The sequence below is a fragment of the Eublepharis macularius genome, chromosome 7, assembly GCF_028583425.1.
Source record: "Eublepharis macularius isolate TG4126 chromosome 7, MPM_Emac_v1.0, whole genome shotgun sequence".
NCBI classification, from domain to species: domain Eukaryota; kingdom Metazoa; phylum Chordata; class Lepidosauria; order Squamata; family Eublepharidae; genus Eublepharis; species Eublepharis macularius.
Genome location: NC_072796.1, coordinates 109,394,199 through 109,422,113, shown reverse-complemented (window position 1 = coordinate 109,422,113; position 27,915 = coordinate 109,394,199). Strand labels below are relative to the sequence as shown.

At 40.4% G+C, this 27,915-nt stretch overlaps 1 protein-coding gene across 1 annotated transcript in view; it reads right to left on the bottom strand.

Moving 5' to 3' along the window:
* Positions 1–27,915, bottom strand: part of LOC129333968 (neural-cadherin-like) — a 56,937-nt gene that overhangs the window by 9,076 nt on the left and 19,946 nt on the right. The window contains exons 8-25 of the mRNA XM_054985897.1: positions 21,595–21,737; positions 18,928–19,100; positions 17,128–17,296; positions 16,121–16,291; positions 15,529–15,701; positions 15,250–15,417; positions 12,607–12,856; positions 12,245–12,372; positions 11,805–11,991; positions 11,273–11,416; positions 10,134–10,417; positions 7,386–9,003; positions 6,033–6,126; positions 4,894–5,078; positions 3,907–4,139; positions 2,821–3,098; positions 1,217–1,431; positions 216–343 (exon numbers count right to left, since the gene is read on the bottom strand). Coding sequence (XP_054841872.1) covers positions 216–343; positions 1,217–1,431; positions 2,821–3,098; positions 3,907–4,139; positions 4,894–5,078; positions 6,033–6,126; positions 7,386–9,003; positions 10,134–10,417; positions 11,273–11,416; positions 11,805–11,991; positions 12,245–12,372; positions 12,607–12,856; positions 15,250–15,417; positions 15,529–15,701; positions 16,121–16,291; positions 17,128–17,296; positions 18,928–19,100; positions 21,595–21,737 — 4,741 coding nt within the window. The remainder of the gene's footprint in view (positions 1–215; positions 344–1,216; positions 1,432–2,820; positions 3,099–3,906; positions 4,140–4,893; positions 5,079–6,032; positions 6,127–7,385; positions 9,004–10,133; positions 10,418–11,272; positions 11,417–11,804; positions 11,992–12,244; positions 12,373–12,606; positions 12,857–15,249; positions 15,418–15,528; positions 15,702–16,120; positions 16,292–17,127; positions 17,297–18,927; positions 19,101–21,594; positions 21,738–27,915) is intronic.

The following is a 27,915-nucleotide window of genomic DNA, read 5'->3' as shown; positions in this document are numbered from 1 at the left end:
AAGTACTGTTAAGTGCACTCTAAGTGTCCTCAACATCTGAAATAATGGTACAGTTCTATGCAAAGAAAGTACTACACTGCAGAAAGTGAGGACTTTCTGCAATATAGTACTTTCTATATAGCAAATAGTAATACAAAGCCTTCCCCAAACAAAAACACTTGAAGAGATGACTTAGATGCTAAAAATCAAAGCTAACAGAAATGTTTCACACTTGCCTTTCCATCATTTATTATTTTTATATTATGCCAACGATGATCAGCTACGTTGACTTCCTTTGACAGCTGCAGGAACAGCGCCCCCGAGCCATGACTTAAAGTTAGCGACGGAACGCCTTCTGAGAGCTCTATTCAAAACACACAGAAGATACATGTTGGATGGTGCTCCTTCTTGACCAAAATGATGCCCTTTTTTGGCTTGAGAACTTTTCCTTGGCAGAGAAAAGTACATTACACAGCAAAATGACTCAACCCAGAATGATCTTTCGGGTCTCTGTGCATGCAGACAGAACTGAGTATGAAACAACCTTGAGTTTACAAAGCATCACGCAGGGCCTTACATGGGGGTGTGTGCGTGCATGTGCTCTGCTGAATGGGGTTAGGTGGAGGTACTCGAATGTCCTGTGGGGTACAGTAAGTCGCTGTGCCCTGGAGCAGCTGCTACATCTTGTATATTTCCTTTTTGCTAAAGGATTATCTGTTTTCTTTATGATACAATTAGAGATGTGAAAGCTTGTGGGAGGTAGAAACCTTCAGGAAAAATACTTTCCCATTCCCCCCCACCCCCGCCAAGGATTTTGTATCAATTTTTTGGATAAAGTACTGAAAAAAATCCCCTTTGAGATTTTCGCTTTATTTTTGCTCTTACCTATTGAGAGTGTAAGGAGAGGGTGGGGTCGCAGCTCAGTGACAGAGCGTCTGCTTGGCCTGCAGAAACTCCCACGGTCAATCCCTGCAAGACCTCTGCCTGAGACCCCGGAGAGCTGCTGCCGACTGAACAGACAATACTGACCATGAGGGTCCAGTAGTCTGACTCAGTATGAAGCAGTTTCATGCGTTCATGTAAGAGACTGTTTATTTTCCCGACGCACACGCCTCCTGTTTTTTTGTGGTTCCAAAATTTCCATCACTAAGTACAACAAACATTTAGTACAAAAATTCCTGGAAATAAAGGGTTTGGTTGCATACACACAGTGGAAAAGGGAGCGTAAGTATTTAACCTAATGCAATAAAGTCCTCCGTTTCCCCAGACTTCACATGCGCTACCGGCCCATTGTAAAGCAGAAGGCCATCAGCCATTTCGGTAATGAAATCCACAGAGATACGGCTCTCAAAGCAAGGCTTCAGGGGTGGGAACCAAGCATACCCACGTCCTCTGAAGGTGCGCTGAGTCTGCTGGCATTCAGGCCCATGGAAAGCCACAGGGCACTTGCAGCTGTAAAAATAAATAAAAGCATTACTTCTCTCCATCTCTTGCACACCATGCCCAAACATGTGCACATCTGCTCATATGCACATATGTGCACTGTCAGGTCTCTGAAACATACAACTATCTTAGCCATTCAGTGCAAGGGCAGGCTGCCCAGTAATCTTTCTCTATCTTAACCATTTCTAATTTCACAAGGCAACAATTGATAACCATAAGAGAGATCAGTATTCTAGAACTCTATGTGCACTGAAACTGTTACACAATAAATATTCAAGTTAAAGAGGAGGGGATCCCAATTTTGCTTATTTTCCATGAAGCTACTGAAGTTCTTGTTTGAATTTCCAATGGAATACAGTGATGAAAAATTACAACAAAATATGGGGGGAGGGGCGGCAGGAATGATTATAATTTAAACAAAAGAATACGTTTCATTTTGCAAAGCCCCATGCTGCCATCTAGTTTTCGGGAAGAATATGACAAGTTTAAGGGCCACTTCACATAGTGCATTTTTAAAAGAATGTGCACACAGTGCGTACACAAAAACTACAATTTAGGAGGGACAAAATACATGGCTTTGAAAAATGTGTCCACCTGACAGGGGGTGGTGATTGCACAGAGGTCTCTGCTGTGTGCACATGTATTTAAATCATGCATTTGTCTTCTGTACTGCATAAGGTGGCACAGTAGCCCATTACCCACCTGGGAGCATCTCTTACTGCATTCATGCAGGGGCAGACTGGCCATTAGGGCTACCCAGATTTTTGCAAGGGCCAATGGCCTGCTCTGCCATTGATGAGGAGGGCAGTGCCCAGCTGTGCTGCACACGGGGACAGCAGCTGCAGGGAAGGAGGCTCTCTGCCCTCCCTACTTTTTTGGGAATGGGGATGCTGGATGGGCCCCTCTTCCGGGGCTGTTTTTTCCTCCCAGACCATCCCCTGCATGTGTAACAATATAACCGAGTGATCATTAAGCAGGCTATACTATAACAGAGGGCCATCAAACACTTCCAGAAGACGACATTGTGCGAAGAAGACTGGATTCATTCTTCTATCTGCATCCAGTGCTCTAAGAACAGTTTGGAGTTATTAACACAAATCTACAAAATCTGCATCTGTTAGCACCTGGTTTAGTGTAATGGCTAAAATAGCTGGCTCTGATCTCAACTCAGCCGTGAACTCAGTAAACAGCTCTAGGCAAGCTGTCATTTCTCACCTTTGCAATATGGAGGATATGAACACTGATCAACCCTCCAATATTTGCTGTAAAAATTAACGAGGTTATGATCATGAACCAATCTGAACAGTCTAAAGAGTTATAACGTATTACAACCACTTCCACCTTTCTTTGACTTTCTGTTTAGGAAAGATTTGAACCATCATGAGCCAATTTGCTAACCTGTAACCCTGGTCTGTGTCCATACAGGTACCACCATTAAAACATGGATTTATCTGGTAGGAGGAACAAGAACGGTGCTTCCTCTCCCGAGCGTCACAAGTACACTGGAAATGGCTCGTTACTGTAACAGAGGCCAGCAAAACACTTCCAGAAGAAGTTATTGTTGGAAGAGGACTAAATTCATTCTTGCTGATGCATCCAGTGCTATGAGAGCAGTTTGCAGCCAAGCACTCATCTATACCCACTTGGCTGATGCTGATATTCAAGATGGTCTCCAGCTGTGGATAAGATGTAGGTTCAGTGTCTGCTTTTCAATATACACTTAAAGTAACCCCAAAAGTCACAAGACATCTGTGATAGCAACATCAGACAGCAACATCAGATTGAAGACAACTATGAATGCCCAAACTATACTACAAACCATTTTGTCTTTACTAGAGTTGTCTCTGAACTTGAATGTACATAGTCATAAGAGAAGCCATCATTTAAACTCAAGCCATAATCCCATAAGGGATAACTACACATGAAGTGCACATAACAAAGGCCTAATGCCATTTTAATAAACAGAACAGAACTGGAATGGAGATTTTGCATAATGAATTAATGTAGAGAAGGGGTGCTTAATCCTTCGCCCGCCCATCTGAAATTTCCAAACTGGGCCATTATTCCCAAGCCGCTTCAGTCCGCTCCCCACCCCCCCACCATCCAACCAGGGAGGGTCAGATACAGCAGACAAAGTACAGTCCGGGAAAGGGATTCAAACACACCCACACACACCCTACACTTTCACTCAAGAACATCCCTGAAATTTTTTTTCTTAAAACTGAAAACAAACAAACCCAGAACAGAAACTTGGCTTTGGAGCTCTGTGCATATGCGTGTAACGTGCAGTTAACCACCAAGGTCATGATTTTTTAGTATGAATGAACCTTTGCATGGATGTTCACCTGTTTATTATCAGGCACCAGTGATTATTTTTGCCCTAAATGTAACAGCTCTTTTGGGGACACTGCCTCTTATGAGCTATGGATTGGTGGAAGCAGTCAGTAATTTTGAATGGGAAACAAGGGAAGAAGAAATGTATACCCGTGTTTTGGATGCAGCAACATTGCCATTGAGTTTTTCTGCTTTATAGTAGGATGATCCATGAACTGCAAACCATACATCAACTCCTCGCACTTCATCTGGGCTGTTCAAGACACTGAAGAGATGGACATTTTCAAGCTGGGCAGGTATGATTTCTGAAAACATCTTCTTCATTTGGTTATACATACTTTCACTCTCAGGTGACTGATATATAAAATCTTCTGCCGTGATACCTGTAATATATATATATATATATAAAATAAATTTCCATTCCTCTCCACCTAAGAAAATTACATCAATGTGCAATTGCATTAAAATCTCTAAAAGTCACTATTCCTGTAATAGTGCTGTGCCTACCTCCCAATTCAGAACTATAATTTTAGTGTTGAATATTTTCCATTCAACATATTCAAAGAAGTGAGAAATATTTTATGCCAACTTATGCTCTGGTTACATTCTAGGACTGTGAAGGAGTTCCCCCACAGCCTCTCTTTCAATAGCCTTGTTGCATTAGGGAATGGCAGGCTGAGCTCTCAAACACACTTGAGCTGCCTCTGCCGCAGGCCACCTTGTTTATGGAAGCTCTAAGTTAGTGGCATGGGAAGGAACAGAACGATGGTGTAAGTGCTCTAATGCCATAGCTGACCAAAAGCACATGTCCAGATTTGTTATCTCTGGCTGCTTCCACACAGGGTTCCTCCTCTCCCCCCAGATGAAAAAGCAGCATACCTCCATCACATTTTTGGGAGCTTCTACACCATGTCATGTTCATTCTGAGCAGAACTCATGGGGTTCCTGAGGATTTCTTGTTATTGCATATGAACACTGAATTTTATATTCCAGTCCTACTGCATTGTTCATTCAATGTCCTATACCATACTATTATATTTATTTCTCTTTCCGTACTCTGTAATTCGCCTTGAGTCTCAGTGAGAAAGGCAGGCTAAAAGTAAAATACATGAGACTAATGAAGTCAGCATCTTTTACCTCTTATCCGGAGAGATCCCGCATTGCGAACAGCTTCTTCTTTGATCTCTCTCACCACCACCTTTACAGTAGAGATCACATCAGGCCAGATGCCATCTGTAACTTTCACTCTTATGTTATATGTTCCTGGAGGAGTACCTTTTTTAATACTTAATAAGCCAGTGTTATCATTGAGGACAAAATACCTAGGAAGAAACAACACACCTTCTACCTTCAAAATTCTTGCTAGAGTTCAATCAAATTTGTGGCTAATGCGTGAAATGCTTTCTGTTGTACCTTCTCACACCACCCATTGCATGCGCTAACTTTGATTCTGGTTGTTCATTCCCTATCAGAGTAAGCTCCATATCTGTATGTTTTCCTTCATGCCAGCAAGACAGCAACCAGCCAACACTTCCCAGTCTCAGCAAGCTACAGATCCCATTCTGCTTGGGAGTTTACCATGCTGGCCCTGCCTAAGTTTGATTAATTCATCTGCTGCAAGATAACAGACACAGACAGACCTCCAGTCTTTTCCCCTGTGCAACACTTCTAAGTTAAGCTTCCTTGCCACTGATACAAGTTACCCAGTAAAACTACAATATATCCAAATCTTGTAGTTGTAGTCATCTAAGAATAAGGCAAGTTCAAATTTCTCTTTTGATAATCTGATGACTTCCAGGAAATGAGGATACTAGGCTACAGATAATATTCATCCTGCTTTGTGATCCAAACATTTAGCTTCCTGTTGGACTAAAGAGCAGACCGTAAGAATTAGAGCACAAACTCACCTGCAAGAATTTGCATTAGGGTTTCCCATGCAGGGCAGATGTGAATGTGTGAAAAATGAGCAGCAAAATATAGAGATCCTCCAACCACCCACTGACATTGCCAGGGAGGACTTTCTTACTTCCCCCTCCCTTCTGTAGGACACCAAACTCCCTGAATTTCTTCCCCGGGGAACAGCAGACTTCAGAAATAGCACTGAGGGCGAATTGGGATTCTGCAGTGGGAGTAGGGAAGAAGTGCGGTTCAGAACTCTGTGGTTGGATATACATGCCAGGATGATGTTTGCTAAGCTACCTTAGGTCTTCAGGACAATTACCTATTTCTGATGCTCACCTACATCATCCATTTTGAAAAATAAAACTGAAATTTACCTGGGTTCTTTTCCTTCAAAGTGATATGTCTTGTGATCCCAATCATCATTATCTGGAGCATGAATCTGACCTAGTACAGTTGTGGGTAGGATCCCTAAAATAAAAGGGAGGAAAATAAGAACTTTTCTACATTTATTTAGTTGTTCGTTTATTTACGTTATTTATAGTCCACCTTTCTCACTGAGACTCAAGGCAGATTACACAGTCTGAGTCAGTACGATCTATTTCAAGAGGGCATTTCACTCAGATAGGAAGGCTGTACTGTAAGGAAGTGGTCTCAAAGAGATGCATCAGTAAAGGAATAGGGACTACAGACTTTACTACTATGTACTGTCTGTTGCTGTAAGTATGATCCTACTAGGTAGTTTCTATGTTGTTTAATACATCAGTCTTAGAATTGCTTATGCTCTGTTTCAGCATTTCTTCAACTCTGTATTGGATTTTTGCTGGTTTTAAATCTTTGCAGATTTACATTTATATACCCTATTACATTGTTTATTGAAATGTCTTTGAAAATGAGTGTAAATATGTAATCTTCTACATATGAGTCAGTATTTGTTGTTGGGTCATGTTGGTTTGTTGGGTCATACAAGATGCCATCAGTAGTATGGAAGAAACAACACCTGCACGCTGACACCTGCTTCTCAAACTCTGTGACAAACTTCTGAGTCAAGAGAATTCATCGTGCCAAAAGTACCAAGCAAAATGTAATTTAGACATCTGAGTGCATTACGAAAAACCACAAATCTGTCTATGTTCATTGGCATTTACTTTAAGGAGTACAGCCCTTATCAGCAAAGAAAGCACAAGACAGTAGAGGGCTGGAAGTAGATGCTGTCTAGAGGACCATAGGATTGTTAACACGGAATTGGAATACAAAAAGGCTGCACACTTAATATCTAACTTGAGTACTATTCAATTCCTTTTGACTTTCTGAGGCTTAGATTCAAAAACTCTTGAGTATAAATGGAAAGTTTGGGAGTAGAAAAAGTTTCCAACACCCTCCCCCATTGCAGCACCCTTCATCACACTTTACTCTGGAGGGCTTTCTGGTCCTCTGGGAGCACCTTTTTGGAGCGTGCAGAATCAATGACCCGTCTCATGCGCACAGGAACACACATTTTATGCACAGTTATCACTGGATCCAAATTTATTTATTTAAAGCAGTAACAATAGGATTAAAATTTATTTATTTAAAGCAATAACAATAGGATTAAAAACTTGTTTCTAGAAGAAGAATAAAAAATGTGTTAAATTCTGCACTAGACAGCATTTCATGCTTGCACAGCAGCTTCAGTAACTACACTTAGCCCTATCAGTTTAAACAAGCAAACTTCACCACCATCAGCTTACCATTGAAACTGAAAACAAGGCATTCCATGGAACCAGCAGCATGAGGATGGTCATTTCGGTCTCCGATATTAACAGTCAGTGTGTTGGTTGAGCTCATGGGTGGGTTGCCACTGTCAGCAATCAGAATCGGCAGATAAAACATCTTGTTCACTTCCCTGTCAAAGGTACGTAACGCAGTCAACACTGCACTTCCGTTGTTGAAGTCCTGCAAGTTAAAGTAAGTCACGCTGCCAAAATCGCTTAGTAAGTGAAAGGAGAAAGGAGCCCCATTAGACGGGCTGTCTCGGTCTTTAGCATATAACAATGTCGAAGTTTCGTTCATCGCGACGATCTGAGGAGATGGAGTATTCTCCCAAACTACCGGGCTGTATGGAGCCTCAAACTCTGGTCCATTATCATTTACATCCTGAAGAGCCACAAGAACTGTGGCACTGCCACTCATGGCAGGCTGTCCCATATCTGTGGCAATGACCACAAGCTGGTACTGCACCACAGCCTCGTAATCCAGATGTCTTGCCACTAGCACCCAGCCATCATTAGCCACAGAAAACTGACCATTTGGGTTAGACTTGTTTAGCAGGTGGTAAGAGAACCTTCCATTCAGCCCAGAATCTAGATCAAGAGCAATAACCTGTACCACTTTAGTACCCAGAGGAACATCTTCAGCCAGACCAGCCACTTCATAAAACTGTGGATAAAACATAGGGGGGTGGTCATTGAAGTCTTCCACATAAATGACACAGTGAGCAATGCTGAAGAAATCTAGATCCTCGGCTTTTACTGTCAAGTTAAACACACGCTCGTGAGGCTTCTCAAAGTCTACCTGTTTCCTCAGTCGAATAATGCCACACTTGTCTGCTTTGTCAGACTCAATAAAGAATTTGTGATCGTCATCTCCGTCCAGAATACTGAAAGTCACCATGCTGTTTTCTCCTTCATCTCTATCGATAGCTGACAACTTGATAACTTCAGCGTTAAGGCTGGCGTCCTCGGAGATAAAGGCCGTATAAATCTTTTGTGTAAAGGCTGGTGCGTGGTCATTTATGTCAGTCACCAAGATAGTGGCAGTCCCCGTTCCAGTAAGTCCCCCTCCATCTTTTGCTTCAACCACCACCAGATATTCACCTTGTTTCTCCCGATCTAAAGATCCCAACACAGTATAAATGGTGCCAGTAACTGGACTGATTGAGAACAAGTTGAGGTTAATATTATTTTGGACATTCTGAATAATGCTGTAGGTTAACACTGCATTTTCCCCAGCTCTGGGATCATCAAGATCAATTGCTGACATCTCCATTACACTGGAGTCAGCTGGAGAATCCTCGGGGATTTTTCCCATAAAGCAACCGTCCGAGATACAAAGGAAAAGAGGTGGATTGTCATTCACATCAGTCACTTCTATGATTACATCTGCAAAGCCTGTTAGACCCTCACCGTCTTCATCTGTAGCAAGGACTAGGAAGCGCCATACAGATCGCTTTTCTCGGTCTAACTTCTCATTTGCAATTATTTCCCCAGTGTATTCATCGATACTGAATTCACTTTGGGCACCCTGTCCATGCAGCGAATAGTGAAGAGTGCTCTGATCAGCTGCCTGATCAGGGTCAATAGCAGAAACCTGAAAAGTAGCACAAAGGTTGTGAGAAGCGGTTTTCAGGATAAAGTGCATGGAGAAGACAAGAGGCCCACTTTCTATTCTAGGGTGGATGGCACACAGGAGCGATAAAACATCAAGCCTTTTTCAGAAGCAGAGAAAGTAAAGCCAAGGTCCAGAGCAGAACTACAATGCCAGAAAAGAAGTGTTAAGGGCCATGGATTTCTTCTTGTTAATTATTCAACAGTTCCTCTCTTCCCTGTTCCTCTTGGAACACACTTCCCACCTACTGAATTTTCCTCAAATTTCTGTGAAATCAGCATTTATCCTCATTTTACAGACAGCAAGTTCTAAGCACAAGTACAGCAATTAAACTGCACCCTCCCCTTTAATCATTAAAAAACCTGTAAAGAAGGGAAGCAAATATAGAGCCCAGTCATTGCGCTCCTGAGATTCAGACACAGAACAAGCCAATTTTCCATTTTTGAATGTGAATTGTTTCTTAGATGTTAGTAAAACAAATATTGTTAATCTTTCAGAAATGTTCCAAGTTATTACTGCTGAGTTGTTAAAATAAAAAATAGAGGGGATGAACTGAAAACATTTGGGCAATAAGAAAAATTCTTGCTCTCTGAGTAACTTTGGGTCAGTGTCTCTCATAGTAACAAGGTTTCTGAAAAAAATACCATTGGAAACTGATGCACAGCACTCTGGATGTAGAAGGAGCCAAACGTAAAATCAAATGCATGATGTAAAGAAGCCTGGAGTATTCTCAGCTGGACACTCCATCCTCCAAATAAGCAACCAGCTAATTATCTTCTCTTTTGCAGCAACACATCTAAATCATGAAACTATGATTTGCACTCTCCCTGCAAACAATGGTTCCCAATAGTAGTCTTATCCCATCTGGAAAACTGGTTTTCAGGGAACGCACAAGCTATAGGTTGCTGCATGAGACAAAGCCAAACTATGGGCTGCTGAAAAAGTGGAAACGACTAATTAGCTAGTCATGCAGGCACAAGGGGAAGAAGGACCATTTCAGTTGAAGAATCCTCCACAGCAGAAAATTATAGTTTCTCACTACATCAGAACCATTCCTCCATTTGAGAATGATGGGATACAAGTGTGATAATTAATAAATGAAAATGTCTTACCTGTAAAACTACTACAGGAAGATCTGTAAGTTCCTCTAAGATGCTGCTGTGATACTCGTTCTGAGCGAACACTGGAGCTTCATCATTCTTATTAATTACCCTGATGACAAGTAGAGTGTGGTTCTCCCATTTTCCATCAGAGGCTACCAGCTGAAGCTCATAACATTGCTCTTCTTCATAATCTAGACGCTGAGCAATCAAGATGGTTCCAGCTTCAGGTTCCACATCAAAATCTCCTCGTACATTCCCTGAAGTAATCTGGTATCTTAGCTTGGCATTTGATCCTGAACAGGAGATATACATGGTTTCCACCATCTTGTCTTGTTAAGCACTAATGAGTCCTCAGAGCTCCAGAGCTAATCCCAATGTACGTTTCACAATTCTCAAAACCATAAATGGAGGGGGGGAACCATATAGGAGGATCATGTGTCTAGTTCCAAAAGACAAAATACACACAGCAAGAACTGTGGAAAGGAATCCAGAGGCTGAGTATTTGCATGAGTCTCTGTAATCAAATCTCCTGATGTGTAATGTGGCTGAAAAAAATCAGCCATGCATCCCCAATTTGGGTCACAAGAACTACAACACTGGGGAAGGAGAGGTCTAACTTTCCCCCTTTGCCATTACCCCAATCACATGTCCCCCCCCCCTCCAAACTTTAGTGCTTTAGGTCTCAGTAGGGAGAAAAAGATAGCCATAATATAGGCATGTGTCTTTTTTCCCCACACTAGGAGCTGAAGCAAAGCAAGTGTGGATCTGACAAACCCAAATCTGAACCTGAGAGAGGCTTCATAATTACTGCAATAAATAATATCAACATTCTCCTTTCTGCCTGTCTTTGTAGCCGAGCTATTGTAAAATAGACTAAGATAATCTCATTAAGTTTTTTTTAAAAGACCTTGAACAAGCTGCTTTCCATAGCCAACAATGGAAAAGTGAAGTTAAAATACTTTTAATAAGCATTCCACAAAAGGAAAACAGAACAGACACTAATGTGTAGGAAATAAAAAGAACTTCTAGGTCAACCTGTATTATACCTCAAAGTCTTCTTTCAGTTATAAAACTGAAGGACCTCATTTAGGTAACAAGATACACTTCTGACAAGACTATGCAATGGATGAAGAACTGTATATTCATACCTTCATCTTTATCATATGCTGTAGTTGTCAAAACAACATACCCAACATCCTTGTCTTCATCTACATTAATTTCATACACTGAATGTGGGAAAGCAGGAGCATTGTCATTCACATCACTAATCAAAATCCGCACATATGCTATATCTGAAAGAAGAATCCATAAAATTATTTAATTCAATGGCTTCTGGATATTGCAACCTCACCATATAGCTTTGAGCCCTTTTTCACAAAAGATGAACAATGGAACTAAGGAACAGAAAGAGTTCAACCAAAGCTGCCCTTACCCTCCAGCATCTAGAGATTTTGCCAAGAATAAATGGAAGAGCAACCCCTTTCCTTGGGAACTTGGGCATTAATGCCAGTTCACCGAAGCAGGTGCAAATGTTTGCCATGAAGATTCCAGCCAATTCTTTCCTTTAGAAATAGAGCACTGATCCAATAGATTTTTCCAACTGATTTGTTTGCTTATAACTGATCAGCATTTTTCATCTTTTCATCTCCAGCCCATGGTTTTTAAACCCCTTGAAGTTACCTGTGTTAGGCTGCCCATAGATACCAGGCCTGGCCGAATCAGAAGAATCACAAGACTGAACTTCAATCAAATATGACACTCTCTTTTCTCTGTCAAAAGATGCCTGGGTGGAAATGACTCCCGACTTGGGGTCAATGGTGAAGTACTGGTAATCTTCACCAGGGTCCTTCAGTATTACATAGCGCACCTGTGGTTGAAGAATATTCCCAAGTCAGGTTATATGTTTTATAATCCTTATCTCATCCATGTTTGTAACAGCCCAGAGACAGGTTGGCATTGTTCTCCCTTTTCACAGATGGGGACACAGAGGCAGAGAGACTTGGCCCGGAGGCTAATGGCAGGGCCTGCAGCATCTGAGATGAAGCTGAAGAAAGTGCTTGCAACTTCGTATGTTGTACTCACTTACAGCAAAGTTTTTTAAAGGGGAGGGGGGGGCAAACCTTTCCATGGAGTCCAGAGTCCAGATCAGTAGCTATAACCTGCACAACAGAGCTGCCAATAACTGCTCCTTCAGGTACAGAGGCTTCATAAGTCCCAGATGTGAAGAATGGGACATTATCGTTCACATCTGCAGAACAAAAAAGGCATATTGAATAGTCTTGAGCAGTTTTAACTTCAAATACTGTGGTTTTATTCTAACATGGCAATGTTTTACTAGCACTATATTATTTTCACACACACACAAACATATGTATAATATTAATATATATTAATTACCATAATAATTTCTGTAACTCTGCAATACATAAATACATATAGCCAGCAACGAACTGTTTTCTCCAAAGATAACGTAAGAACTAACCTGTTACATTAACACAAACAGTGGCGAAAGATGCTAAGGGAACTGCAACTACATTCTGAGCCTTAATGCGCAGTGTGAAAAAATTGGTGGTCTCAAAGTCAAGCGGCTCAGCTACCAGAAGCGAAGCAGATCCGTCTGCTCTGTTTGGTTTGAGGTAGAAGCGAATAGGCATGTTGTTCTCTGGAGCCTGACCCTCCTCAAGGCTGTATGTAATCCTTGGATCACCAAGAGAGGACGTAGCTTTGACAGTCTGGAAACAAAAAGGCCATCATTATGTAGAGGTATATTTAAGTTATGCACTCCATTTATCCCTGCACAGAAGCAGCCGGGGAGCAGGACTGCGCACACTCGGTGGAATGTTCTCCCCTGGCAGCTCCAATGTCAACCAGCCTGCAGGAAGTAAAGCCAGATCTTTCTGAACCAGTTTTAGTACAGAGTACTACATTTATGTGCTTTGCATATTAATATTTTATTGTTTTATACTGTATTTAATTGTTGCTGTCTCAATGTATCACATTTGAATCGCACCCTCCAAGGAGTCATTCCATTCTTATTGCTACAACACACTGAGAATTTGTGCATATGTGTTCAAACTAACACAGAGTGAGCATCTCGTACTCTATATACATACTAAAATTTAGACTTGCCACACTACAAATATAACCTATATGAGTTTCCCAGAAGGGTAAGGAAGAAAGACGCACAAACACATTATACCAAGTGGATAATTACTGATATTTTAATTGCTTTGCATTTTACCTATTTCAAACTCTAACTAAACTATATACCTGACTGAAATCTTTAATGTGACACACCTAAATAGGGACAGAAGAAACAGTTATTTAGTTATCCTTAAAAGGATGCTATTTTATGAATGTCTCCAAATGATCAATATTAATATTTCCGAATGATCAATATGAATGTCTCCGAATGATCAAGATATTCACCTTGCATACTTCTTTAATATACATGGAACATTACAAGTCCTGGTGAAAAGGGCCGAAGCATCTTTCCTATGAGGAAATGCTGACGAATCTGGGACTTCTCAGTTTAGAAACAAGATTACTGAGGGGGGAACATGATACAGACTTATTTGTACCAGGGTATGGGTTCAATAGGAAGCAACTCACTTGTCTTGCCTGTTAATACAGTTCATTTCTAGGTATATCCAGACACAGAAAGTACTCTCCCAAGACAGTAGGCTTGGAGAAAGCGGATAAAGAAATTTTTTTCTCCTTCTGCTAAAATTCAAAAGCATCCAGTGAAGCTGATGGGAAATAGGATTCAGGACAGACAAAAGGGAATAGTTCTTTATTCAACAAGTAATTAAAAATTGTGGAATTTACTGCCAGTCATCATGAGCATAGCCATGAACATAGATGGTTTTAAAAGGGAGTAAGAAGATAGGCCCACAAATGGCTACTGGCTATAGTGGGTAAAGGGAATCCCATATTCAGAGGTAGAGAAACCTTCTGAATACCAGTGCTAAGAAGCCACATCAGGGGAAGGCATTGGCCACCATGCCCTATTTGTTGGCCCTTCCAGAACAACTTGTAGGCCACTGTGTGAAACAAGCTGCTGGACTAAATGGCCCACTGGTCTGATCCAACAGGGCTGCTCTTATATGGTCTTGAGAACAGCAGAACCTTTAAGTAAGGAGTGGACTAGATTCCATTTTAGAATTCAGCAACAGGAATTTAAAAAGGCATGACTGACCAGCTAGACTTTTACCAGGATACTGCACCTAAAGGACAACTCTTACAAAAGAAAAACAACAACAACATAGTTGGTTGCATCTGACGAAGAGGACTGTGATTCTCGAAAGCTTATGCTACAATAAAGTTGGTTAGTCTTAAAGGTGCAACTGGACTCTTTTTGATTTTGCTACTACAGGCTAACACGGCTAACTCCTCTGGATCTATAGTTGGTTGATAAGCCTACTGTCTCAGGAGAGTACTTTCTGTGTCTGGATATACATAGAAATGAACTGTATTAACAGGCAAGACCAGTGAGTTGCTTCCTATTAAACCCATACCCTGGTATAAATATGCATAAACCACTATCACAATACTATGGCACATGTATCCAGCTCCAAGATCACTTTTGAGCATACTACCATATCTGGAAATCATAATGCACAAATTGTTGCCTGATAAATCATAATGGGTAGCCATATTAGTCTGCCTGTAGCAGTGGAAAAGATACCATCTGAAGAAGTGAGCTGTGGCTCACGAAAGCTCAACCCCTATCACTAATGTTGTTAGTCTTATAGGTGCTACTGGACTCTTGCTCTTTTTCACTGTTCCCTTATAACACACTGATATAAGCACCGAATCAAAGGAACGTGAAAAAGATCTTCCAACTTATCAAATTTACAGTGAGGAGGGGAAAGCAGGTACAATTGTCCTGCTCTAACCCCTCAGATTCTTTAATTAAATAATTAAAATGATTAATTGATTAAACAATTAATGATTATTAATGATGATTAATTGATTAATTTTTTAAAAGGAACATGGCTGCAGTAGATGCAATCATAACCATGTTCCCACACATATGGAAAAGACACACAGAAAAGGTCCAGAATAGCGCAGGATAATTAATCCCATGATGAACATTCACAAGGTTTTAAAAATCATAGCATACCACTATTTTGGTATCACGAACAGTATTCTCCGGGATCGTTACCCAGTAAGTGCTTTCCTCCCACTGTGGCAACTGATTAAGTACTTTAGTGACAGTGACGGTCAGCTCCACACTGCTGCTTCGGTTCCCTCCATCGGTGGCTATGATGTACCTGTTTATCTGGAATGCCTGCAAAAGAAATTTGCAATAGCCATTCACTTGCATCCTGAATAGTCGTTTGTGACAACAGACAGCAAAAGCAGATTCAATAGACAGAGAGCAGCCAAAAGCTTGCTGTACCTGGGAGATTAAGTGATTCACATATATCCAGCCAGTGCTGGGGTTAATTTGGAAATGCTCAGGCTCCTGCTGTAAAATGGAGTATGTAATGACAGCATTTATTCCTTGGTCATTGTCATGAGCTGCAGCACGGAGAAAACTTGTTCCCACTCGAGTATCTTCACGAAGGAAATCTTGAGAAAGATAAGAATAGAGATTGTTCTCAGTATATGTAGTATTATGGGATAAGAATTACAGTGCTGTCTTGCTAGCTGAAATGGTTCAATATCGATTGTATCTAATCAACCACCAGCACAACATGCACAGATTCCCCCCCCCCATATTCCCCTTCCCACGGTAGTTCCTTTGGAGTGCTGAAAAGATGCCTGGGTGTCAACAGGACCCACACGAACAAAAAACAAGCAGGTTAGAGGGCTGGAGTCTTCAGTCTTCAATATTGTTTGATTATATCAGATAATGTCACTTTGCTAAGCACTGTCTTAATGTGGGCCTGAAATCAGAGGCAGAGAGAGGAGCGACCAGCCATTAAGAAAAGTAGCAAACCTAACTGGCTTCCACAATCAGAATAAAGCAGCAGGTCATGCCGACTCACGTTGATAGTGGCTGCTCTCGAACTGCGGATCGTTGTCATTTACGTCCATGATGGAAACAGTGATTTGACATATGCCAATCAGTGGTTCTTGAGCTTGATCAGTCGCTGTCACAGACAGTGTAAATTCCTTCTGCTTCTCTCGATCAAAACTGCAAATTGTAGTGATAACCCCTAAGCAGGAACAATATTATGAAAAAGAGATGGCAGAACCTTCTCTGATTTTCACCACACTTTTTTCTGAATTCCCCTCCCTTCAAGAGTCACTTTCCAAACCCCCAAAAGTTGACTCCTGGGGTGATAGAACACACTAACAGCCACACAGGTCAGGAGTCTGAAACAATGAGGAAAAAGGGCAAACTGCCTCCTCCTACATCAACAGAGATGTCCTTGCATGGGTCAGAAGGGGGTCTCTTTTCAGGAGTCACAAAAGATTGCTGGGAGGGCAGGGCTATGGAAGAAATCTGCCTCCACAAGTGCCTTCTGGTGAGAGGTCCGCTGGATTCAACCTAATACTGGCCCATCTTTCACAACTGTTGTAAAGGATTATCACAAAAATAATCTGTGTGAAGTGCTTCAAGCCCTGAAAGCACTATACAAAAGTGTATTATTTCCAGCATTTCTTCAAAAAACCCTTGTGCAGCCCCACAAATTTCCTGTCTCCATTTTATTTTACAATACGCAAGCCTTCCCTCTTCTTTAAATACTAAACCAGACCTTAAAATTACACATCACACACAAACACAACTAACCGTAGCTCCTCCACTCCCAGCAGCTCTCCCCACCCACATGTTTTAAATATGGCCCCTCCCCTCCCAATGTATAATTAAGCCATGAGGTTGGGAGAGAATTTGGAACAAGGAAGGAAAATCAGTGCTCCTCCCCCCAACTGAAAACTGCTTCCCCTCATTAAGGGCTCAGAATTGCAGAACCAACCCTCTCTGGCTCAGCAAGGTACGGCTACTGGAAGAAACAACCTGCTGGACTAGACCAAGTACAGCTGTTCCTACCTGAATCAGGATCAATGCTGAAACCTGGTGAAATTCTATCCCTGTGCATGAGGCCATACTTCACCTTCCCATTCAATCCCAGGTCGGCATCGAAGGCTTCCACCTGCAGGACGTAGGTGCCTGGGGGCTGGTTTTCTAACACTCTGGCACTGTCACTGTAGTAAGCACACTGCAAGAGAAATAATTAGCAAATTACAGGCACAGAAATCACTCATCAATGGATGTTTGTATCTGTGCATTACAGTGCAACTTGAATAATAATAACAACATTCGATTTATATACCGCCCTTCAGGACAACTTAATGCCTACTCAGAGTATAGATGCAGAGGAGTTAGCCGTGTTAGTCTGTGGTAGCAAAATCAAAAAGAGTCCAGTAGCACCTTTAAGACTAACCAATTTTATTGTAGCATAAGCTTTCGAGAATCAAGTTCTCTTCGTCAGATGCCTGATACAGAGACTGGTCAAATACAGAAGAGCAGGAGAGAGAAGAGGCAATTAGGGGGAGGAAGGGGGAGGGTGCAATCAAAACATTCCTTTGCTAGTATATGTAAACATCTCCTTTTAGTGTGTGTATCAGTTGGCTTCAAAGGAGTTTGCCCTGTTAGTTTGTAGAAGCCAAACAGCTAGACCATCCAATTCCAATGCAGTATGGGCCTCCGATAACCACAGCTCTCCCTGCCAGATGCATCTGACAAAGAGATCTGTGGTTCCCGAAAGCCCACGCCAGGTGCCACTGAGCTCCCCCAGACCCCACCTCTGTAAAGGAAATCTGTTACCTGTGGTAATGTGATAACCATTCATAGTCCCTATTCAGTCCCAACTTGACAGAGTCAAATTTGCATATGAATTCCAGTTCAGCAGCCTCCCGTTGGATTTTGTTTTTGAAAGGTTTCTGTTGAACTACAGTGACCTTTAAGTCTTTGATGGAATGTCCTGGTAGACTGAAGTGTTCTCCCACTGGTTTCTGGACGTTTCCATTTCTAATGTCAGATTTGTGTCCATTTATTCTTTTGCGTAGAGGTTGGCTGGTTTGTCCAATGTACAGAAAAGAAGGACATTGTTGGCACATGAGGGCACATATCAGATTGGAGGATGAGCAGCTGTAAGAGCCAGAGACAGTGTAGTTGATGCCATTGGGTCCTGTAATTGTATTCCCTGGGTAGATATAGGGGCAGAGCTGGCATCTGGGTCTGTTGCAGGGCCTGGTACCTGTGCTGGTGACTCTGCTAGCCGATTCATCTCACTCACAACTGCTCTTCTGTATTTGACCAGTCTCTGTATCAGGCATCTGACGAAGAGAACTTGATTCTCGAAAGCTTATGCTACAATAAAATTGGTTAGTCTTAAAGGTGCTACTGGACTCTTTTTGATTTTACTCAGAGTATGTCATTATTACAAAGTATGCCATTATTATCCCCACAACAAAACACCCTGTGAGGTGAGTGGGGCTGAGAGAGCTCCAGAGAACTGTGACTAGCCCGAGGTCAAGCAGAGTCACACCCTTCTAAGTTCACCGAAGTCATGGGGCTCAGAAGGGCATAAATACTTACCTCACTTACCTCTGTGGTTTGCATTGTGACTAGTTCAGAGTCCAACAGTGCCATCCTAAGCAAAGACTTTTAAGTTATAGAGTTCGGCATATGTAATTGCTTTCCCTAACAATCCACTTGAAGTTGGCCAAAACTATACAATTTCCCATTTCTTGTCAGGGACCAGTGCACCATATTCCCTAACAACCATTCAAAAACTTTACGGACAATTTTACTGCAAGCAAGAAAGCCTACAGTCTGTCAGCTTACCTCTCTGAAAACAGGCTTGTTGTTGTTAATGTCATTAATTTCTACAACCACCTCTGCAAAACTACTGAGAGCTCTTGGTCCCCCTGAGGAATTGTCATCTATAGCAGAGACATTCAAAACATATTGTGGGCCATTTAGTTTAGGCACAGGGTTTCGGCGGAGTCTGAGGATCCCTGGATTTAGGAGGGGAAGGAAAAGTGAAGTTAATGACCACAAAAAGAAAAAGTCAAACTGCTCTATTGAAACATAAGGCGCTATAGCTAGAGTATGCAAACACCAACTAGGGGGGGCCTCCGCATCACAACTGCTGGAGACTTGCAAAGAAACAACCGGAGGTATACAGTTGAGTAATAACAATAATTCTCCTTCTCTAAATAAGAATAATTCGACTGTATTTTAAATATAAAGTGCACAGTGCTCAAGTGCATAATATTAATCAATAAATGTTCAATATATATACCATAAATACTACATCACAATATAAAAAAAATCTCATCTATATACAATATCATCGGCTTGTACAGAAGTCCAGTGGGTGTATGTGATTCAATGCAGTCGCAATGCAAACTTTATATGTTGGTAGTACCTCGTGTTCTCTAAAAGTAAGGGTGCAAGAACACGTGTCTAGAATAAAGAATAGAGTTGCAGATGCCCTTCTTGTTGCACATTTCATGGATTGTCATCCAAACAATAGGGATTTTAAAGTGTCTCTATAAATTATGATATACATCAAAAACTTTTACAAAAAGAATCTGAATGGATCTAGAGACTTAGCTCTTTATCCCTTCATGGTTTAAATAATGAGACTGAATATACATGTTTTTATAAGTTTTACATTTTATTCCTGTTCCTTTAAGAATGTAGTGAAGAGCTGCTTAAAAGGAGTGGGTGTATATTCTCTCTATCATTTCTTCCTAACCTGGTGACTTGAAAAAGAACAAACAATGGGAGTTTGTAAGTAGGAAACTTAATGGATGATTCTGTTTTACATTGTGAAGTATATTGGAAATAGAGGATCTATTTGTTTGGCTAATTAGATGCTTTATTATTTTTATAACATTTGTCATATGTAATATGTGCCTTTGAAAAAGCCTTGAGTGAAACGGGAGGAAAATATGCTAGCAAATCCTGTCAGGCTCTGCTATTGAATACAGTTGATCTACGTGTACATTTTGGACCAGGTCATCTCTGGAGGTCCTTATTCCATTCCACTGAATTCCTGCAAAAGACCAAAACGGAAAGCTTTAAAACAACAGAACTCTGATATATTCACTGTGAATTACTACTTACCTTGTGGATTTCCTTGGAAGCTCTACACCAGTTGGACTTCTGAACAAACCAATGATACTGTATATAGATGGGGTATTTTTGTATATTGTGATGTAGTATTTATGGTACATTATAACTAGAGTCTGGGCATGGGGATATTTGATTCAGTATTTTGGTTAGGTTGATAATTATGCAATGCCTTCCCACAGAAGGCACAATTCTTTTTTATGCGAAAGCAAGTTCTGCAAGGTGACCAGAAAGTGTGGCATGTCAGTTCAGATTTTTATTACTTGATATGGAGGACACAATCATACACCCATTGTAAAGCATGAGAAAACTTAAGACGTAATCGTAAATCTACGTTACAGTGTCAAAAACTGAATACAAGTGCTAGGAGGCAAAATCAAGGGAAGGCCTGGCCTCTGTGCCCTGTTGTTGGTCCTCCATAGTAACTGGTTGGCTACTGTGTGAAACAGGATGCTGGACAAATCTGATCCAGTAGGGTTGTTCTTCTGTTCCTTTCCCCCTCTGTGAGGATCTGTTTTTCTCCCCACATGCTTCAGACAAACATGGTTCCCCCTTTTTATCAGCGAAGGGGATAATAGAGCCCCAGTTACCCTGGCATTGCAAAAAAAACAAACAAAAAATCAGCTTCACTGCTGACTAGGAGGATAGCTTGCCCAGACACATTCCTTAACTGTAAAGTCTAGTATTATTTCAAGACTTCCATGTTCCAAAACCACAGGGCTTTTTCTCTGTCCAAGATGATCTCTGGTAGCCTATACAGCTGTAGGGGACTAATTTACATCTTATGATTAACACAGTAACAACAATAACATTCTATTATATACCGCCCTTCAGGACAGCTTAATGCCCACTCAGAGCAGTTTACAAAGTGTGTTATTATTATCCTCATGACAATCACCCTGTGAGGTGGGTGGTGTTGAGAGTGCTCCAAGAGAGCTGTGACTGACCCAAGGTCACCCAGCTGGCTTCAAGCGGAGGAGTAGGGAATCAAACCTGGTTCTCCAGATTAGAGTCCTGCCGCTCTTAACCACTACATCAAACTTTCCTCTTGCGAGGAAAGACATTCCCAGGGAACAGGAGCCCATTTTTCTGGTTGTGCACTCTAGTACTGAGCCAGGAAGCTATAACATGGATAACCAAACAAACAAACTTTTAAGAACCCTAGAAAAAAAGTTTTTATTTCAGAATAGCTATGAGGGATCAGAAAAGCTACACAGGTTACTACTTGCTAATACATTAACTCAATGCATCAACAACTCTAAGAACATACCTGTAAAACTATATTCACACAAAATTGCAAAATTTTCACACATACGTCAATGCATATAGTATGTCAAGTGTTTATATGATGAAGTAGAGGAAGAGACCTACCTTTATGGCTCTCTAATTCAAAGTTGCCTTCTTCATTACCGCCAGTAATTATGTATATCACTCCATCTCCATCAGGGTCCTTTGCATGGATAGTGGCCACTAAAGTCCCAGGACCTGCATCTTCTGAGAGGAAAGTTCTGTAACTGATCCAGAAATCAAGAATTGCACAACATTTACTAACACAGTCAACAATATCCCACGATGCAAAGGTAACTTTATTTAATATTATTAATTTGACATGATTCCCCTTTCTAACTTAATAAGCAATAAATAAAGAATATTGGTTTGTAATGTAACCTTTGCATGCTGCTGGAATTGTGTACACATCTTTACCAATGTAGTGCTCAGAGCAAAGAAAACATTTGTTGTCGGACAAAAAGCATTACATTAATTTAATTCTAGATAAACAGAACTTTATCTTTTTAGCTTCAAGAATGGAAGGGAATCCACACCTGAGTGAACTTTGGGAACAATTGCTTAAGGGCTTAATACCAAGAGGATTAAACATGCCTAAACCAATCCACATCATTGGAAATTTTATATATTCGATAATGAACAACATGACTAGACAACGGAATGAGACCGGCTGACTGAAAATCCAGTGTGCTGTGCCACCTGCCTTCCAGTTGCCATTTTGTTGCTCCTATGCTATGCTCCTTTTTTGCTCCTACGCTATCTATCTTGTATGCTTTTATTATTGCACACTTCTTCCAAGGAGCACACAGCTGCATACATGGTTCTCTATTTCTTATTTCATCACCATAACAATCCTTTTTTTTTTTTGAAAAGTTTTTTATTGGGTTAGAACATTATTATTTTTGCATTACAATCAATTTTCCCCTAATTTTCCGTTTCTAACCCCCTCCCTTTCCCCCCCTTTTGTTGACTTCCAACAGCTTTCCCACCCTCTGTCCCTTTTCCCTTACTTCTATTAAATTCCTCTATCTAAAACAGATATACATTCTCCATTATATTAAGCAGTACATCTTTAACTCCCTTACTTATTATACACCCAAACTATACGTCTTTAGATAAACAATTTATCCCATTTTCCAATTTTGAATATTTCTATATAAACCTATATATCATAAACCATAAAAATTTCCCACATTTAAATCAAACAATTTGATTTGTTCTCTATGTATTACTCATTTCATCTTTTTATGGTAATTCTATATAACTCCTCAGATACTCAATCAATTTAACTCTTCTATACATTCAGTTTGGTGCATATAAATCTTGTCAAAGAAAGAAAATATTGTTAGTTAGTCAATCCTCATGTTTAAACCTTATCATTAATTATTCTCTATCAGTTAACCTATACATATCTATATATATCTCAATCAATTAATCTAACTGCTTATAAATTCACATTTCTCTTCCTCCCCCGGTAAAGTCACCCCTCTCTTTTATACTTTTATTATACTTCAGTAGTTCTCAAACTGCCACAGTTTTCTTCCCACCTCCCATTTCTTCTCCAGATATTGTTTCAGCTTCTCCCAGTCTGTGTTAAACTGCCCTGAGTCCAGATCTCTCAGTTTTCTTGTCATCTTGTCCATTTCAGCCATATACAGCAATTTGTAGATCCAATCTTCAATAGTTGGCACTTCTTGTACTTTCCATTTCTGCGCATACAAAAGTCTAGCTGCTGCAGTCATATAAAAAATCAACGTCCTATGATGGGCTGGAATTCCCTCCATTCCCAAGTTTAGCAGCAGGAGTTCTGGGTTCTTATTTATTTGAAACTGTAAAATTTCACTCATTTCTCTTATTATTTCCCCCCAGAACTGCCTAGCTACCTCACACGACCACCACATATGATAGAGGGAGCCCTCATGTTTCTTACATTTCCAGCATTTATTAGAAGTATTCAAGTTCCCTAGCGCAATCTTCTTTGGTGTCATGTACCAACGATAGATCATTTTGAAAATGTTCTCTTTAATATTGATACATGTCGTTGTCTTCATTGTAGTTTTCCACAAGTATTCCCATGCCTCCATTGTTATTTCTTTATTGAAATTTATAGCCCATTTCACCATCTGTATTTTAACTATCTCATCCTCAGTATACCATTTCAACAGTACTTGGTATACCTTGGATATTCTTTTCTTGTCTTCTTTAAGAAGGGTCTGCTCTAGTTCCGAGTTCTCTGTTCGTATGCCCCCTTTTACAGAGTCCGAATTGTATAAATCTCTAATCTGTCTGTACTGGAACCAATCGTAGTTAGGTGATAGTTCCTCTTGCGTCTTTATTCTAAGTTTAGATACTTCAATTTTAGTTATTTCTTTGTATGTTAAACATTGTTGTTCATTATCAACAGCTCTCGGATCTATCACCTCATATGGAACCACCCACAAGGGGGTTCCTTCTTGTAAGTAAATTCTGTACTTCTTCCAGATTGTATATAAACTTCTCCTTACAAAATGATGTAGGAACATCGAGTTGACCTTTACTTTGTCGTGCCATAGGTATGCGTGCCATCCAAAAAATTTTTTATATCCCTCTAGGGCTAATAGCTTATTATTCTTTAACGTCATCCACTCTTTTAACCAAACTAGGCAGATTGCATCATGATAAAGTCTCAAGTTGGGCAGTTGCATTCCGCCTCTTTCCTTTGCATCTTGTAAAACTTTTACTTTCACTCGAGGCTTCTTGCCTGCCCAAACAAAATCTGATATTTTCCTCTGCCATTTTTCAAATTGTTTAGAGTCTCTGATAATTGGTATTGTCTGTAGCAAAAACATTACTCTTGGTAACACATTCATCTTAACTGCTGCAATCCTGCCCAACCATGACAGATTCAGTCTATTCCATTTGATCAAGTCTCTCTCTATCTGAGTCCATAATTTTTCATAATTATTCTTGAACAAATCTATATTTTTGCAGTCAGCTCAACTCCCAAGTATTTCACCTTACTAGTTACTTCACAGTCCGTTGTTTCCATTAACAATTGTTGTTTCTGCTTAGTCATGTTTTTGCATAATATCTTTGACTTCTTTTTGTTAATGAAGAAACCTGCCAAGTCACCAAACTCCTTGATCTTATCTATCACTTTTGGCATGTTCTCCAATGGATCTTCTACAATTAACATTATGTCATCTGCAAATGCTCTAACCTTGTATGAGTAGTCCTTTATTTTTATTCCTCGTATTTCCTCATCTTGTCGTATTTGTATCATCAGAATCTCCAATACTAAAATGAACAACAATGGAGATAACGGGCAACCTTGTCTTGTTCCTTTACTAATCATCAATTTCTTAGTCAGTTCATCATTCACTACAATTGCTGCAGTCTGGTCTCTATAAATTTCTTTAATTGCTCTGATGAATCTTTCTCCCAGTTGTAGCTTTTCCATAGTGGCAAACAAAAAATCCCAGTTTAAATTGTCAAACGCTTTTTCAGCGTCTACAAAGAAGAAACCAACCTCTTTATCACAACGCTTATCATAGTATTCAATAGCATTGATCACTGTCCTTAAATTGTCTCTTATTTGTCTGTCTGGCAAAAAGCCTGCTTGTTCTTCCTCTATGACTTCCGAGAGCCACCCCTTCAGTCTCTCCGCCAATATCTTCGCAAAAATTTTATAATCATTGTTAAGTAATGATATAGGCCTGTAATTTTTCACGTTAGTCAGATCTTGGCCCTCTTTTGGGATCAATGATATGTTCGCTTCGCTCCAAGTGTCTGGAATTCTTTGATCCCTAAAAACTCCGTTCATCACCTCTTTTAGGAATGGTGCCAGTTCGTTGGCCATTGTCTTGTAAAATTTAGCCGTAAGTCCATCTGGCCCTGGCGCCTTTCCTAGATTTGCAGATTGTATTGCCTTACTTATTTCCTCATCGGTTACTTCACTATTCAACTTATTTCTCCAAGCTTCCGAGATCTCTGGAAGTTTAGTTTTCTCCAAATATGATGCTATTGATTCTTTGGTTACTTCTTTTTTATTATACAGCTTAGCATAAAATTTATAAAAGGCTCTACTAATGGTAGTCTGTTCCAGATACGTTTTGTTTTCTTCACAGATTTTATTTATTATTTTCTTTTCCCTTTTCTTCTTCAATTGCCATGCCAAATATTTCCCAGGTTTATTAGCACCCTCAAAAGCTTTTTGATTCAGTCTTTTAAGGTTCCACTCCAATTCTTTATTACTCATTGCTGTTAACTGTTCTTGAAGAATTTTGATTTCCTGATATATTTTCTTTTTCCCTGGTCTCTTTTTTAACTGTGCTTCTTTGGCCTTTATTTTCTCCTCAATCTCTTGTCTTTTCTCCTCTTTCTTTTTCCTTGCTCTGCCATTTAAGTCCATTAGTATGCCCCTTACAACCGCCTTGTAAGCATCCCAAACTTTATTGGTTGGTACTTCTTTATTCACGTTGTATTGTATAAAAAACTTTGTCTCTCTTCTCAATATTTCCATATTCTCACTTTCCTGTAACAAGTCCTCATTTATTCTCCAGGCTTTCCTTTTCCTCCTTTTTCCAAATTTCCACATAATTGGATTGTGATCTGAGCCTACCATCGGCATTATTTCTACCTCCTTAGTCCATAACGGTAAGTCCTTTGAGGCCCAGATCATATCAATTCTTGATAATGTAAGATGCCTTGCAGAATAAAAAGTAAACTGTTTGGTTTTAGGATATTCTCTCCTCCATACGTCTTCGAGAGTCTCTTGTTGAATCAACTCAAAAAAAAGCTTTGGCAATAGTCCTCTTTTCTTTTGTGCTGTTGTAGTCTTTTTGTCTAGTTCCAAATCTGTCACTCCATTGAAATCTCCAGCAAGAATTATCTGGTCATATACAAGATCGTCTAAATGCTTCCTTAAATCCTCAAAGAAGCTTTCCTTTGCACCGTTAGGTGCATAAAGTCCGACTACCAACACTCTCTTTAAATTCCAATTACATTCCACTGCTACAAATCTAGCTTCCACATCTCTCATAACAAATTTTGGCTGCAGCTCCTCTTTTATGTACAACACCACTCCTCTTTTTTTCTTGTTAGAGGCCGCTACAAATTCTTTGCCCAATTTTCCAGATTTTAAATATTTTACATCCTGTTTTCTAATATGGGTCTCCTGCAAACAAACAATATCACATTTTTGTTTTAGTAGCCAATGAAAAATATTTTTCCTCTTATTCGGTGAGTTTAGTCCATTTACATTCCAAGATAATACTTTACACTCCATATTCATGGTTTTGTTGGTAAGTCTTTTTCATTGTCCTTGATAAATCTCTCCATCTCCCGCTCAGATCTGATGCGTTTTTTTGCCCCTCCGAACTCAAAGGACACTCCTTCCGGTAACTCCCATCTGTACCTGATATTCATGTCCTTCAAAGTCTGAATTAGCACTCTATATTTTTTCCTGTCCAGTAACACTGATCTGGGCAGTTCCTTCATTATGATAATCGTCTTGCCATCAATCTCCAATGGATCTTGAAATTGTTTTGTCACAATCCTCTCTTTCATGTTTCTAGTTGTAAACTGCACAATCACATCCCTTGGTAGTTTCCTCTGGGTTGCAATTCTCGAGTTCACACGGTACGCCACATCTAGGATAGCCACAATTTCCTCCTCCTCCTTCCCCAGGTAATCAGCCAACACCTCAGTCATCTGTTCTTGCGCTGACTTCCCTTCCACTTCCGGCAGACCACGAAAACGAAGCTGCTTCTCCATGTGTTTAGTTTCTGCAACTGACATCCTCCCCTTCACCAGTCTCATCTCTGTTTGTTGCGTGTCTATTAAATTCTCCATCGCGTCTTCTACTGTTTTAACTCTCTGCTGCGTTCCTTGTAATTCACTACTAATCGTTTCCACGCCTTTTTTCACTTCTGACAGCTCCGACTTTACTGTCTGTGTAACTTCTTTGACCTCTTTAATAAGCTCCAGTTTCGTGTCCTTAAGTTCTTTCATCATGTCTATAAGTTTTTTGTCCAAATTTTCTATCGCCGATTGCCACTCTTTTTTCGACATCGTGGGGCTTGCTTTAGCTCGCTCCCACGAATCTGCTCTCTTCCTTAGCTCCGTGGCGTATATTTAAACGTTTTCCTTTTTTTCAAATGTCCCAATCTTTGCCAAAATTAATTTTTTTGTATCCAAAATGTCGGGCGTCTTTTCTCTATGGTTTCTCTATGTTATTGTAATCCAAGATGGCCTACTTCCTCTTCCGCTGAAGCCGCGACCCTTCCCCTTTCAAAAATGGCGATTCCCTGCTTCCTGTCCGTCGGCAAGGGCCGCTTCCCTCCAGCCACTCTATTGTTGTTACGCACTTCCTGTCTCCCGTCTTCCCACAGCAGGTCTCGCGATGGTGTCTTTTTCCCACAGCTC